General features: G+C 42.0%; 1 protein-coding gene across 2 annotated transcripts in view; it reads left to right on the top strand.

The window, feature by feature from the left end:
* si:dkey-91m11.5 (PH_BCR_vertebrate and RhoGAP_Bcr domain-containing protein) overlaps positions 1–14,464 on the top strand; it is a 422,142-nt gene that overhangs the window by 185,365 nt on the left and 222,313 nt on the right. For both annotated transcript variants that reach the window (XM_048611239.1, XM_048611240.1), the window contains exons 6-8: positions 3,739–3,799; positions 5,399–5,451; positions 9,224–9,364. In XM_048611239.1, coding sequence (XP_048467196.1) covers positions 3,739–3,799; positions 5,399–5,451; positions 9,224–9,364 — 255 coding nt within the window. The remainder of the gene's footprint in view (positions 1–3,738; positions 3,800–5,398; positions 5,452–9,223; positions 9,365–14,464) is intronic.

Here is a 14,464-nt window from a genome sequence, read left to right on the forward strand (position 1 = left end):
GACAGTGCCCCTTGTAAGAAGTCCACAGAGGCCAATATCCCGTCACCAAGTCATCCTTTATTTACATGTGGAGAGTCCTTGATACTGAGCCAGCTCCTTCAGAGCCAGGTTTCAGCATGAACAGGATGTCTGACACTCCTGTTCTTACCTGTCAGCCAGGGCTCCCTGATTGGGGCTGTTAATCTGGTCCAATCAGGGAACTCATATTGTATGTCCCACGTGGCCAACCTCGTTACAATTACTATATCCCTCATTCTAAGTCCAAGGACATTGGCCAGTTCTATTTTTTTGTAGCACCTCCTGGGGAGTTTTAGCACCGGGTCAGATTCCTCCAACTCAGCCTCTGATACTGTTGGCCTGTAATGCACAGTAGCTCGGCTGTTGCACCCAGAGCATCTCGGAAGAAATTCACTCTCTTCCTTATGCGCAAAAGGGTCGAGGCAGCAACATCCACCGTGTCCATCTCAGATTCTGAGGTATCTTTAATGCTTGACGGAGAGAGCCTGACAGAACCCTACAGGTTCTGGAACAGTTGGAAAGGCAGTTGAGGAGCCGTGCACTTCTTGCTCCTGCACCGTTTGTGAGTTCGCAATTGTCATATGGTACATGTGCCTGTTCAGGACTGTTGCATCTACCTGAACTTCATACGTCACTGGACCTGACTTCGCATTGACCATGCCTTTCACCCATGCAGGGCCATTCCTATGGGTCCTTCACCAAACTTCGTTCCAAAGTAAACTGTCTCTCTTGCTGAGCAGAGTCTTGTGCCTGGCATTGGCGTTCCTGATGCAGCTTCGGCAACCTCCCATTCCCTCTCTTCAGGTCTGGAAAGATCAGACTTAACCTGGTGCGGAGTCTTCTCTCTGTTATGAACTCTGCTGGAGCTATCCCTGCCATTGCATGAGGGGTAGTCCTATAATCAAACAGGAACTGGAACAGTTTGGTTTCTAGCGAAGCCGTGGGCTGTTTAAGCCTGCCTTCAAAGTCTGGACTGCTCTTTTTGCCAGGCCACTGGACAATGGATCGTATGGAGCAGTCCTTATACGTTGAATACCATTCGACTTTAGGAAATACTCAAATTCCCTACTGGTAAACAATAGCCCATTATCTGTTGTGTTTTTCAACATTTTGACACTTTCGGGAGCCCATGTATTGAAAAAGATGCACACAGTTTTTCTACTGTTGTCCCCGTGTTTGACGAATGAACTCTATGCATGTTTAGCCATTTTGAGTGGGCATCCACAATGACTAAGGACATTGAGCCCATGAAAGGACCTACACAGTCGAAGTGTAACCAAGTCCAGGGTTCCCCCGGCCATTCCCATGAATGTGGCGGAGCTGCTGGTTATGACTTTGTCCTTGCTGGAGCTCTGGGCAGTGCCCCACCAACGCAGCTATGTCTGCATTCAGTCTTGGCCTCCACACACAACTGCTCGCCAACATCTCCATTTTCAAAACCCCTGGATGACCAATGTGCCCTAATCACAAAACTCATTTTGTGAGGTCCACCAGTCTGACCTCGTTACAATCACTGAATGCTAAGTGCTAGAATCCACAACCAGTGGAAATAGTTTATCTTTATCTACCCTGTTATCTTTTACTGTTAATATATTGGAAGACTTCAATCAGGTCACTCCCTTAACCTTTAAATTCTAGAGACAACAGGCCAAATTTGTTTGATAGCTCCTCATAACCTCCGAAGTCCAGGTATAATTCTTGTAAACCTACATTGTACTCCCTCCATGGTGAATATATCCATCCAAAAGTGTGGTGCTCACGTACTCCTAAGCAGTGTTTTGTATAACTGCAGCATAACTTCAGTGTCATTATACTCCAGTCTTGTAGATATAAAGATCATTATTCCTTTAGCTTTCTTGACTATTTTCTTCACCTCTTCGTGGCATTTTAAAGATCTATGTGCCTAAACCCCCAAGTCACTTTGGATATCAACTGTATTTAACTTCGTACTACCTGGAAAGTACCCTGAACTCTCCTTTTTTGGTATAAAATGGATAACCTCACACTTGCTTACATTGAACTCCATCTGCCACAGTTGTGCCCGTTCGATTAGTCTATCAATATCACTTTGTAATCTACACTGCCTACAATGCTGTCTAACTTTGTGTCATCAACAAATTTTGATATATGACTTTCTCTGCCACTTTCCAAGTCATTAATAAATAATGTGAATAATATAGGCCCTTACACAGATCCTCATGGGATGCCACTGGTCACATCCTGCCAATTTGAGTAGCTACATTGTCCCTACTCTCTCACTCGCCATGTAACCAATTTCCCAGTCATGTCAATAATTTGCTCTCAATTCCCTGGACTTCTGCCTTGGTGAACAGTCTCTTCTGTGAGACTATATCAGATGCCTCTAGAAATCGATATAAACAACATTCATAGACATTCTCTTGTCTACTACCCTAAGTCACCTCTTCAAAAAAATTCAGTAAGATTTTTCAGGTATGACCTAGCTGTCATGAATCTATGCTGGCTCTGATTAATTGAAAATTTTTAAGGTGTTCCATTCCCCTTTGATAATGTATATCCTTGATTATATACTCCAACAATTTCCCCACCATAGATGTTAGGCTAACTGGTCTGTAATTGCCTCATTTTCGCCTTTTGCCTTCGTGAAAAGGAAGAGTGACAGCTGCAATTTTCCAATCCAGAAAACTGAGTCTTCTATCTAGGGAACTCTGAAAAATTATAATTAGGGCATCTAAAATGTGCTCCTTTATCTCCTTTAACAGCCTTGGATGGAAACCATCAGGTCCCAGGGACTTGTTGCTCTTCCATTACATTAATTTCCTCACATTTTTAATTACCAATGTTTTACTTATGTTAATTTTATTCAGCCCCTGTTCCCGATCCACTGTTAATTTCTTGTGACTTCCTGTGACTATCTTCCTTTTCTACTCTAAGTACTGAGGCAAAGTAATTATTCAACATGTCTGCCACTCCCAGTAGCCATTGGCAATATCCCCATCTTTCAGTCTTCAGTCTTATTGCTCCTGACCTCTGCCTTCCCTGATGTAGCTATGAAATTTCTTCTTTTTGATTGTAATGTCCCTGGCATGTTTCCTTTTATAATTCCTTTTAGTAGTTCTTATAAACTGCTTTGTGGCCTTTTGCTGGTCTTTGTATCTTTCCATTCAGTGTGGGATCTGTGACTGCTTTTTCTATTTTTGTAATCCCTTTCTTCTACTTTTATGCTGTTCCTTATTTCCTTAGTTGTCCTTGGCTTTTTTTTTTCTATGAAGTGGAGTTTTTCCCTCTCAGGTGTATAAACTAGTTTGTACTGTGTTAAATGTTTCTTTAAACATCCTCCACTGTTCTTTAGTTGTTTTACCCATTAGCAGATTTTCCTCGTTTACTGTGGACAGTGTCTGTTTCATCTCATTAAGGTCAGCCTTACTTAAATCTAAAACTGTAATAGTTGATTTATGCTTTTCACTTGCAAAAGCTACATTGAACACGTTCATACTATGCTCACTACTTCATAAGTATTCATGCACAATTAAGCTACTGATTTAATCTGGCTAATTACTGGTTCCTAAATCCAATTTTGCTTGTCCTCTTGTTGCATCAAGGACATATTGTTGTAGGAAACTATCCTGGACACGCTCCAGAAATTCACTACCTTTCTGACAGATGCTTGTCTGCTTCTGCCAATCTTGTTAAAGTTAAAAGTTTCTAATTGTTAAAAGCTTATTGTTATTTTTATTTCAGAATTTAAAAGTCAGGAGTACAAAAGACTTGAAAGATCAAAGCACTAAGAATTCTCTGGAAGGTAGGATATTCCAGTATTTTTGATTGGGACAAATGGAAAGTAATGATTATTAAATTTGATTTTCATTTTTGGAAGCATTTTGACACTAGGTACTGGTGCTGTCTTTCTTGGTTTCTTTAAATCGTAACCTTCAAATAGTGACACCATATGGAAACTTTCTGCTCAAATATATTCACTACTGATATTCCAAAGTGGTAAAAAGTAAGAAAGCTGGTGCCAGTTACTGGATGTTTTCATGAATTGGCAAGTTAGATCTAAAATTGGCTTAGTGATAGGAGACGCATGATAGTAGTAGATAGTAGAAGGCTGTTTGTGTAACTGGAGCACTATGTGCAGTGGCTAAGTGCAGGATCAGTGCTGGGTTCCTTATTTTTTGTGATATTCATAAGTGATGTAGATGAGAATATGGGTGGAATGATAAGCAAGTTTGCAGATCACACAAAGAGTGGCTAGGTGAATGATGGTGTGGAGGAACATGTTAGGAGGATATAAATGAAAATGTGAGGTGATACACTTTGGAAGAAAGAACAAGATAAGGGAGTACTTAGTGAATGGCAAAACACTAAGAAACTCCAGATCAGAAGGATCTTGTGGTGCTTGTCCACAGATCCTTGAAGATTGCAGGACAGTTTTGTGTAGTAGTTAGCAAGGCATGTCAGTTGAGGCATAGATTATAAGAGCAGGGAGGTCATATTGGAGCTGTACAGAACTTTGGTTATGCTACAGCTGCTGTACTATGTGCAGTTCTGGTCATCACACTATAGGAAGGATGTGATGGCCCTGGAGGGGGTGCAAAGAAGATTCACCAGGATGTTGCCCAGGATGGAGCATTTCAGCTATGAAGATTTTGCTGGAAAAGTTCAGATTGTTTTCTTTTGAGCAGAGGTGTTGAAATGGTTCAAATAGGTTAAATTATGAGGACATGGACAGGGTGAATAAAAAGCAACTGTTCCCCTTAGTCAATAACAAATGGGCATGATTTTACAATGAAAGGTGAAAGGTTTAAAGGGAATTTGAGGAAAAGCTTTTTTCATCCAGAGAGTGGTTGGGATCTGGGATGTACTGCCTGGGGTGGTTGTTGAGGTGGGAAACCTCACACTTGGGTTCACATTCAAGTGTCATAACATTCAAGACTATTGGCTTAGTGTGGGAAAGTGGCACAGTATAGGTATTATATCTTTGGCGGTACGGATTCAGTGGGCTGAAGGACCTCTTCAGTACTATGTGATTCTGTGATTTACTTGAAATTTTTGCTTCCTTCAGACTGTACTGCAGTTTGCTAGTATTTCTGCTTCCTACAGTGTACTGCACAATGTGCACGTGTAGCTCCTAGGTGATGGGCAGTAATAAATTTGTCAGATAACTTGCCAATATTCTTGTCTTGACACATACATGAATGAATGTTGAGATTCCAGAGGTTTCAATGCCTCTGAAATGGTATTTCAGTTACAGGAGGGATGAATATTGGAAAACGAAAGGTTGAAGAAAAATAGAATTGTTAAGTAAGATAGGTGAGAAATTGTATTTCAAGGATTTATTTTTCTTAAGTTTTGACTGTTTTGAAAATCTTGCTTATTTTACTGTTCTCTCTTTCTCCAGCTCTTCTGTATAAACCTGTTGACCGTGTCACCCGAAGCACACTTGTTCTCCATGTGAGTACAGCAGTGGTTTACAATAAATTGATAATTTGACATTACTTCACTTTATTGCCAGTGTTCTTCATTTATAGTCAGTGATAAACATTAAAGCAAAGGCAGTACTATGAGCCAAAACAATTTTATACAAACATATCAAAAACAGAAATGCTGGAAAAAGCTCAGCAGATTTCCAAATGCGGCCTCACCAACATCCAGTACAACTGCATCAAGATGTCCAAACTCCGAGACTCAATGCTCTGACCGATGAAAGCAACCATGCTGAAAGCCTTCTTCACCACCCTGTCTGCCCTTGACTCTACTTTCAAGGAGCTATGAACCGGTACTCCTAGATCTCTTTGTTCTATAACATTTTTTTAAATTCGTTCACCGGATGAGGGTGTCGCTGGCTAGCCAGTATTTATTGCCCATCCCTAATTGCCCAGAGGATAGTTATAAGTCAACCACATTGCTGTGGGTCTGGAGCCACATGTAAGCCATACCAGGTAAGGAAGGCAGTTCCCTTCCCTGAAGGACGTTAGTGAACCAGATGGGTTTTTCCGACAAACGGCAATGGATTCATGGTCATCATTAGACTCTTAATTCCATATATTTATTGCATTCAAATTCTACCATCTGCAGTGGTGGGATTTGAACCGAGGTCCCCAAAACATTACCCGGGTCTCTGGATTAACAGTCCAGCGATAATACCACCAGGCCATTGTCCCCCTTCCCCAGGGCCCTACCATTGACTGTGTAAGTCCTACATAGAAACATAGGAGCAGAAAAAGGCCATTAGGCTCCTCAAGACTGCTGTGTCATTCTTCACTATCATGGCTGATCGTCCGACTCAATAGCCTAATCCTGCTTTATTCCCATAACCTTTGATCCCATTCGCCCCAAGTGCCTATATGTAGTCGCCTCTTGAATACATTCAATGTTTTGGCATCAACTACTTCCTGCGGTAATGAATTCGACAGGCTCACCACTCTTTGGGTGAAGAAATGTCTCTTCATCTCCATTTTAAATCATCTACTCTGAATCCTGGTACTGTGACCCCTGGTTCTGGACACACCCACCATCGGGAACATCCTCCCTGTCTAGTCCTGTTAGAATTTTATAAGTCAAATCCTCCCTTGGTTTGACCTACTAAAATGCAATGCCTTGCATTTACCTAAATTAAACCCCATCTGCCATTCCTCAGCCCACTGGCCCAGTTGATCAAGATCTCACTGCATTCCGAGATGACCGTCTTCACTGTCCACTATTCCACCAATCTTGGTATTATCCGCAAACTTACTATTCTACCAATCTTGGTATTATCCGCACACTTACTAACCGTAGCTCCTAAATTCTCAACCAAATCGTTTAGAAAAATGATGAATGATAGTGGACCTAACACCGATCCCTGTGGCACACGGCTGGTCACAGGCCTCCGGTCTGAAAAATAACCCTCTACCACCACCCTCTGTGTTCTACTGTCAAGCAAATTTTGTAATCAACAAGGATAATGAAATGTTGGCTTTTATATCTGGAGAATGAGAATACAAGGGGCTAAAAGTCATGTTTCAGGGATACAAGGCTTTATAGATTCACCAGAATTATGCGAAGGCTGATAGGGTTAATTTTTTGTAAGTAGGCAATGGTACTGTCGTCTTCTGTTAAAGCATTGTGCCAAAAATCATGTGTCAAAAAATTCAACAGTAACCATCCCAACACACACAAACGAAGCTGCGTGCAAACACTATTTAAACGGGCAACAACACACTACAGCAACACAGAACTAGGCAAAGAGGAAGAAGAATACCTCTTCCACGTTTTCAAGGATAATGCATATCCAAAAAGCTGGGTCAGAAGATGCCTACACAAACAACATCAGGAAGATACTACACGCCCCAACACACTCATCACACTACCCTACATCAGGAGCACATCGGAACTAACCACAAGACTCCTACAACCGCTGGGCATCAGAGTGGCACACAAGCCCACATCAACCCTACGATAACTGCTCACCCGAACTAAAGACCCATTCCCCGCCATGGACAGGACATCTGTCATCTATAAGATCCCATGCAGAGACTGTGAGAAACACTACATCGGACAAACAGGAAGGAAACTAACAACAAAGGTACATGAACACCAACTGGCTACAAAAAGACACAACCAGTACTCACTCATCTCAATCCGCATGGATAAGGAGAACCACCAATTCGACTGGGACAACACCAAAATCCTGGAACAAGCTAAACAGAGACAGGCGTGGGAATTCCTAGAAGCCTGGCACTCCACGAGCCATTAATAAACACATAGAACTCGACCCCATGTACACTCCACTATGAAGGAAAACCGGAAGTGAGGCAATCCAGCTCAACAGACTCCAGAGTTTAAAAACCAGGCAGGAAAACACACTGACACTTCATCGGAGGCCTCACTGATGATGTTACCCAGCATGGTAACGAAATGTCTGCGGAACAACAAACCAGCTCGACAAGCCAACCAACTTCAAAAACCATGTGCATATGAAATATATTACCAATAACAATTAGGAACAGCCTATGACTGGGTGGTATGGTGGCTCAGTGGTTATCCCTGCTGCCTCATGTGCCAGGGATCCAGGTTTGATTCCATCCTTGGGTTATTGTCTGTGTGGAGCTTGTACATTCTCCCTGTGTTTGCGTTGGTTTCCACCAGATGATCTAGTTTCCTCTCACTCTCTCAAAATATGTACAGGTTAGGTGGGTTGGCCATGCTAAATTATCCCATAATGTTCGGGGATGTGCAGGCTAGGTGTGCTCGCTGTGGTAAAAGTGGGATAATGGGGATAGCGTGGGGGGCTGAGTCTGGGTACGTTGCTCTTCGGAGAGTCAGTGCAGACCTGATGGGCTGAATGGCCTCTTTCCACACTGTAGGGATTCTCTGATTCTATACTGAACTCCTCCACCCCGATTCCAGCTGACATATTCCTCCTTCCATTCATTAGTTTTCTTTGAACTTATATTGTCCAGTAATTCTTAGTGGAACTCCAGAAATCAAAATCTCAACACCTGCTGTCTTGTTCCTATAAAATTATGGCCCAAGAATGGAATGGTTACGACTTTTTTTTTTTTACCAATTCAGCATCAATCACAGGATCCCCAGAATTGGCTTTGCTTCCTGCCTTCACACAAGTATACATCAAAACCCTAAGGATCCAGCCTTAACCCTCCTTCCACATTCATGTTCTGTAACTTGTTAACATCACCTACAAATGGATCATTTTCCACATATCCTATTTCTTCACTATCTGTCTCTCATTTTCTCTGTACTCCTCCAGTACCTCTCTGCTGTTAAAGTATTTGCACAACATTGTCTGTTTTATGTGCCATTTTCTCGTTTTAGAAATTGGAAAGACCGAGGATCTCATCTTTTCCCCTTGCTGCGGGCTATATGCTCTCCCCAGCCCTTCCCACTGTTTTTGTTTAATCCAGACCTTTCCAACCTTGACACTTTTTTTGATTCCAAGCTAAGCTGAGCTTCCATTTTTACATGCTCTCCAACATCTGGGTGGTGGTGTACTTCTATTTCCATTATTCCTCTGACCCTTGCCCCACCTTGAGCTAGTTGACCATATTCTGTGGCTATATTGTAATATAGTAGTCAATATATATGATGTCCCTTTTGGCACATTCTGATGGTAATTTTAATGAGATCTACATTGGATCTCAATGGATTACCTTATGTGCAAGCAGAAATGTCCTTTGGTTCTGTTCTGACCTACAGTCTAATTGACTATCTTATGTTTCTGTAGGATTTATTAAAACACACACCAGTTGGTCACCCAGATCATCCTTTGCTACAAGATGCCCTCCGTATTTCACAGAACTTCTTGTCAAGCATTAATGAGGAAATCACTCCCAGGAGACAGTCCATGACTGTGAAGAAAGGCGAGGTGAGTTTCTTTGTCAAAAGCATGAATAAATGTGCAGTTAATTTATAGATTCTGTTTAATTACTAGATTTAATTTCTCTTAAACGGGAGTGTTTTCTCGCTTAATACTTTATAAAAGTTCTATCACATCCTGTACTTGACAGTTTTCCAAAACAAATCTTCACTGACTGGAGGGCACATGGCGATTTGGACTGCAACCAATTAATTCAAATTATCTATGAATTTGATTATTTATTGTCCTGAAACAAACTTAAGTTATTAGGAACGGAATCATTGAAGTGGAGAAGGTAGCCTGTTGGCTCATTCGGTCCAAGCTAGCTCTCCATAGAGCAACCCAATGAATATCATTCTCCTGTTCATTATCTGGCAAGTTTTCTCCTCAAGTGATTACCCAATTACCTTCTTGAATTCATTTTCGCCTCTATTTCCACTACCCTTGTGGATAGCAAATTCCAGATCGTCACCACGCATTGCATTTTAAAAAAAGTCCTTCAGTATATCCACTGGTATATTTTGCACAAATTCTTAAATCTGTGTCTCCTAGAATAACTTTTCTTTTTCTATCTTATCTAAACCTGTTGTAATCTTACACACGTCTATCGGAGACAGCAAGAACTGCAGATTCTGGAGTTAGAGTCAATACAATGTGGAGCTGGAGGAACAGCACGTCAGGCAGCATCAGAGGAACAGGAAAGTCGATCTTTTGAGTTTACACCTTTCAGGACTGGGGAGGAGGAAGGGAGCTTGGAAATAAGTAGAAGGAGGGTGTCGGGTTGGGGGAAGGTAGGTGGGATGGTAATAGGTGGATGCAGGTATTAGGTTGTGGAGATAGGTCATGGGAAGGGTGGGGCAAATAGGTGAGAAAGAAAATGGACAGGTTGTGTCAAGTCAAGAAGGCAGGGATGAGAGGGAGGGTTGGACATGGGATGAGGCTGGGGGTGGGGAGATTTTGAAACTGGTGAATTCTATGTTGAGGCCATCAGGCTGTAAACTCCTAAGGCGGAATACGAGATGTTGTTCCACCAGTTTACATGTTGTGTCACTGTGGCTCTGAAGGAGGCCCTGGATGGAAATGTCACCCAGGGAGTGGGAGGGGGGGGTTAAAATGGTTGGCAACCAGAAGGTACTGTTGATTATAGCGTACAGAGCGCAGATGCTCCACGTATTGGTCACCAAGTCTGTGCTTGGTCTCTGATGCAGAGGAGACCACATCGGGAACAATGAAACTGTAGACCAGGTTGGCGGACGTACAGGTGAACGTACAGACAATGAGTGTACAGATAATGAAGGCCATCAGTTCAACTGGGTCAAGGTAACCATAGCAGCTGAAGCCCAACATAGACACACATGGGAACTCCTAGAGGCATGGTTCTCCACCCGTAATGCAACCAACAAACACATAGAATTGGACGCCATATATAAATCCATACTGGTCAAAACCAGAAATGACACTACTCACCATAACGGACCAAACAGTATAAATTCCAAGCGGAGTAGAATTACACCGCTTCATTGGAGGCTCCACTGATGATGTCACCTAGCATGGCGATGACGCGTCTGAACGAGAAAAAGCCAGTGTGGCGAGCAACTCAACAACCTCAAAAAAGAACAATCCCAGCATCTCAAGCCCAACCATGTAGCTAAAATCTTTCATTTCAGGAACGATTCTGATAGATCTCCACTGCACCTACTCTCAGAGACCCTTGCATTATTCCTAATGTGTGCTGACCAGAATCTTGACATAAATACTGTGACTAGTTATTGTGTAACCAGATCTTTATAAAGGTTTAGCAAAACATCCCTGGTTTCATATTGAATGTCTCTGTTTATGAAGCCCAAGTTTGCATTAGCCTTTCTAACAACTGTCAAAATGCCTGTTACCTTCTAAGATTGATAGAAATGCATCCTGGGTCCCTCCGTCCCTGCGTATTCTTTAGAGCAGTGCCATTAAGACTATGTTTTATTGTTTTTGTAAGTTTAACATACAAGGGAAGTTACAATGATCATCAAAACATAAAATATATATTTCAGTTAAAAATGCCAAACAATTATATTAAATATAGATCGAATCCAGTGGGTAAGTTCTGAACTTGAGAGTCAGTAAGCTCAGTTGGCAGGATGGCTAGTTTGCAATGCAAATTGATGCCAACAGCATGGGTTCAGTTCCCATACTGGCTGAGATTACCATGAAGGACTCTCCCCTTGCCTGAGGTGTGGTGATCCTCAGAATAAACCACCACCAGTTACCTTCCTATAATGAGAGAGCAGCCCTGTGGTCTGGTAGGACTATGGCTGACCTTTTACCCTTACTGAACCCAAACTGATCAGTATCTTTCAGAGAGAAATCTTTATCACAGAGAGTCAGGATAAATGTTTTCTTTTCTGGATGGCAAGAAGTAGATAGTGGGATGCCACAAGGTTCGGTCTTTGGACCCCAGCTATTTACAATCTACATTAATGACTTAGATACAGGGATAGAAGGCTCTGTAGCCAAATTTGTGGATGATCAAAAATAGACGGGACTGTAAATTGCAATGAGGAAATAAGAACCTCACAAATGGATATAGTAGGGTAGGAGACTGGGCCAAAATGTGGCAGATAGAGTTCAACGTGGATAAGTGTGAGATCATGCATTTTGGTCAGAAAAATGATAATGCGACCTATTATCTAAATGGGGAGAGACTTCGGTATGCTCCAGTGCAGAGGGATCTGTGTGTCTTCGTTCATGAGTCACAGAAAACTAGCATGCAGGTACAGTAGGTAATAAATAAAGCGAACGAAATGTTGGCTTTTATAGCTAAAGGAATAGAATATAAAGGCAAGAAAGTATTGTTGCAACTATACAAGGCATTGGTGAGAATGCACCTGGAGTATTGTGCACAGTTTTGGTCCTCTTATTTGAGAAAAGATGTAGTGGCATTGGAGGCAGTTCAGAGGAGGCAGTTCAGAGGAGGCTCACTAGATTGATCTCAGAGATGAGGGGTTTGTCGTATGAAGAGAGATTGAACAGTTTAGGCCTATACTCTCTGGAATTTAGAAGAATGGGGGTAATCAAATTGAGGTATTCAAGATGAAAGAAGGTATAGATAAAATAGACATGGAGCAGATGCTTCATCTTGTGGGATACTCTAGGATGAGAGGTCATAGTCTTAGCATAAGGGGTAGCAGATTTAAAACTACTTCTCCCAAAGAGTTGTGAATCTGTGGAATTCGCTACCCCAAAGTGTGGTGGATGATGGGACAGTGAGTAAATTTAAGGAGGAATTAGACAGATTTTTACTTGGTAATGGGTTGAAGGGTTATGGGGAGAAGGCAGGAAAATGGGGGTAAGGAGCATATTAGCCACGATCGAATGGCGGAGCAGACTTCAATGGACCGAATGGCCTAATTCTGCCCCCATAGCTTATGAACTTGTATATTTGATGCTTACAGATCTGTTGTACTGACTGTTATGCTTGCATGTGTAATATTCTGTTCAGAGTTTGGTTGACATTCCTTTACAATTTGGTTTATTTATATGATCAGTATATGTAACCATTGTTTACATCAAAATTCTATTTCTAACACAAATTGTTCTTTATCCATCTTTCTTGACTGTTAAAACTTGGTAACAAAAGACAATAAAATCCTGGGTTTTTTTGTTTGTTTAGTTAGGAAGAAATAATACTTCCAAAAAATTCATGTTCTAATTGTGTATAAATTTGATTATGCCATTGTTCTGCTGAATGGGATTGCACTCTCCTGGTTTAATTGTTGATCAGTCAGAAATGATAGCAGAATAGATATGCTTCTAAGTGGTGGACATGACTAATGGGAATAAAACTAGACATACAGCAAACTTTGTTTTAACCGGCATCTTACGACCTCCATGATGTCTGAGTAGTCAGTTGAGGATGTGAGTAAGGCTCTCTGCTGGTAAGTGTTATTTAAAGCATCTAAACATTCTTAGGTTTGTCCGAAGAACTTTGGGGTTGGAGTTCTAATTCTGCCACAGCAGCTGGGGTATTTAAATTGAATAAATCTATAATCAAAAGCTGGTAAAGACAATCTAACTGTGAAGTGAAACCTTTCTGGTTCACTGATGCCCATCCTTACTGAACCCTGACCCATCCTTATCCTATGTGCTACTTCAGCCCAGCACCAATATGGTTGATTCTTAAAGAATGAAAATAAAGTACTGATGATTTTAGGAGTCCGAAATAGAAGCAAAATGCTGGAAATAGTAGGTCTGGCAGCATTCTTGGAGAAGTAACAGAGTTACTGTTTTGAGTCCAGTGTGATTCATTGGTGGAACAATTTCAAGCTCGGTACTTCCACCTCTGCTACTTCCCCCTCTGCATGCACCTCTTTGGCCAGAAGGGCTCTATGACTTTTACTGTCTCCAGTAATCTCTCTTCATCTGGAAGATTCCCTCTGGCCTCTCATGTGCTCTTCATTTTTATTTTCGTTGCAAACTGTTGACACAATATTTGTTGTATCAATACCTTTGCTGCCCTCACTAACTGTAAATAACGTCCCCCAAACATATCAAATTATTTCACGCCAAGTGAAAAATTTGAATGCTAAAGTGGAGTATACTTGACTCAGTGTTAACGCTGTTCTTCTCTCGACAGATACTGAGACCTGCTGAATATTTCCAAAACTGTTTTCATTTTTAGTTGATTCTTAACTGTTCTTCAAAATGGCTAACATGCAACTCAGACTGTTATGTGGTGGACATGACTAATGGAAATAAAACTAGACATACACCGTGTCTCCCACATCTCCCGCACCTCATCCCTCACACCCCGTCCACGCAATAAGAACCAAAAAAAATCCCCCTCGTCCTCATGTACCACCCCACCAACCTCCGGATCCAACGCATCATCCTCCGACACTTCCGCCACCTGCAATCCGACCCCACCACCAAAGACATCTTTCCCTCCCCACCCTTATCTGCTTTCCGGAGGGACAACTCTCTCCGTGACTCCCTTGTCCGCTCCACACTCCCCTCCAGCTCCACCACACCCGGCACTTTTCCCTGCAACCGCAGGAAGTGCTACACCTGCCCCCATACCTCCTCCCTCACCCCCATCCCAGGCCCCAAGAAGACTTTCCACAT

The sequence above is a fragment of the Rhincodon typus genome, chromosome 24, assembly GCF_021869965.1.
Source record: "Rhincodon typus isolate 14 chromosome 24, sRhiTyp1.1, whole genome shotgun sequence".
In the NCBI taxonomy this organism is placed as follows: Eukaryota; Metazoa; Chordata; class Chondrichthyes; order Orectolobiformes; family Rhincodontidae; genus Rhincodon; species Rhincodon typus.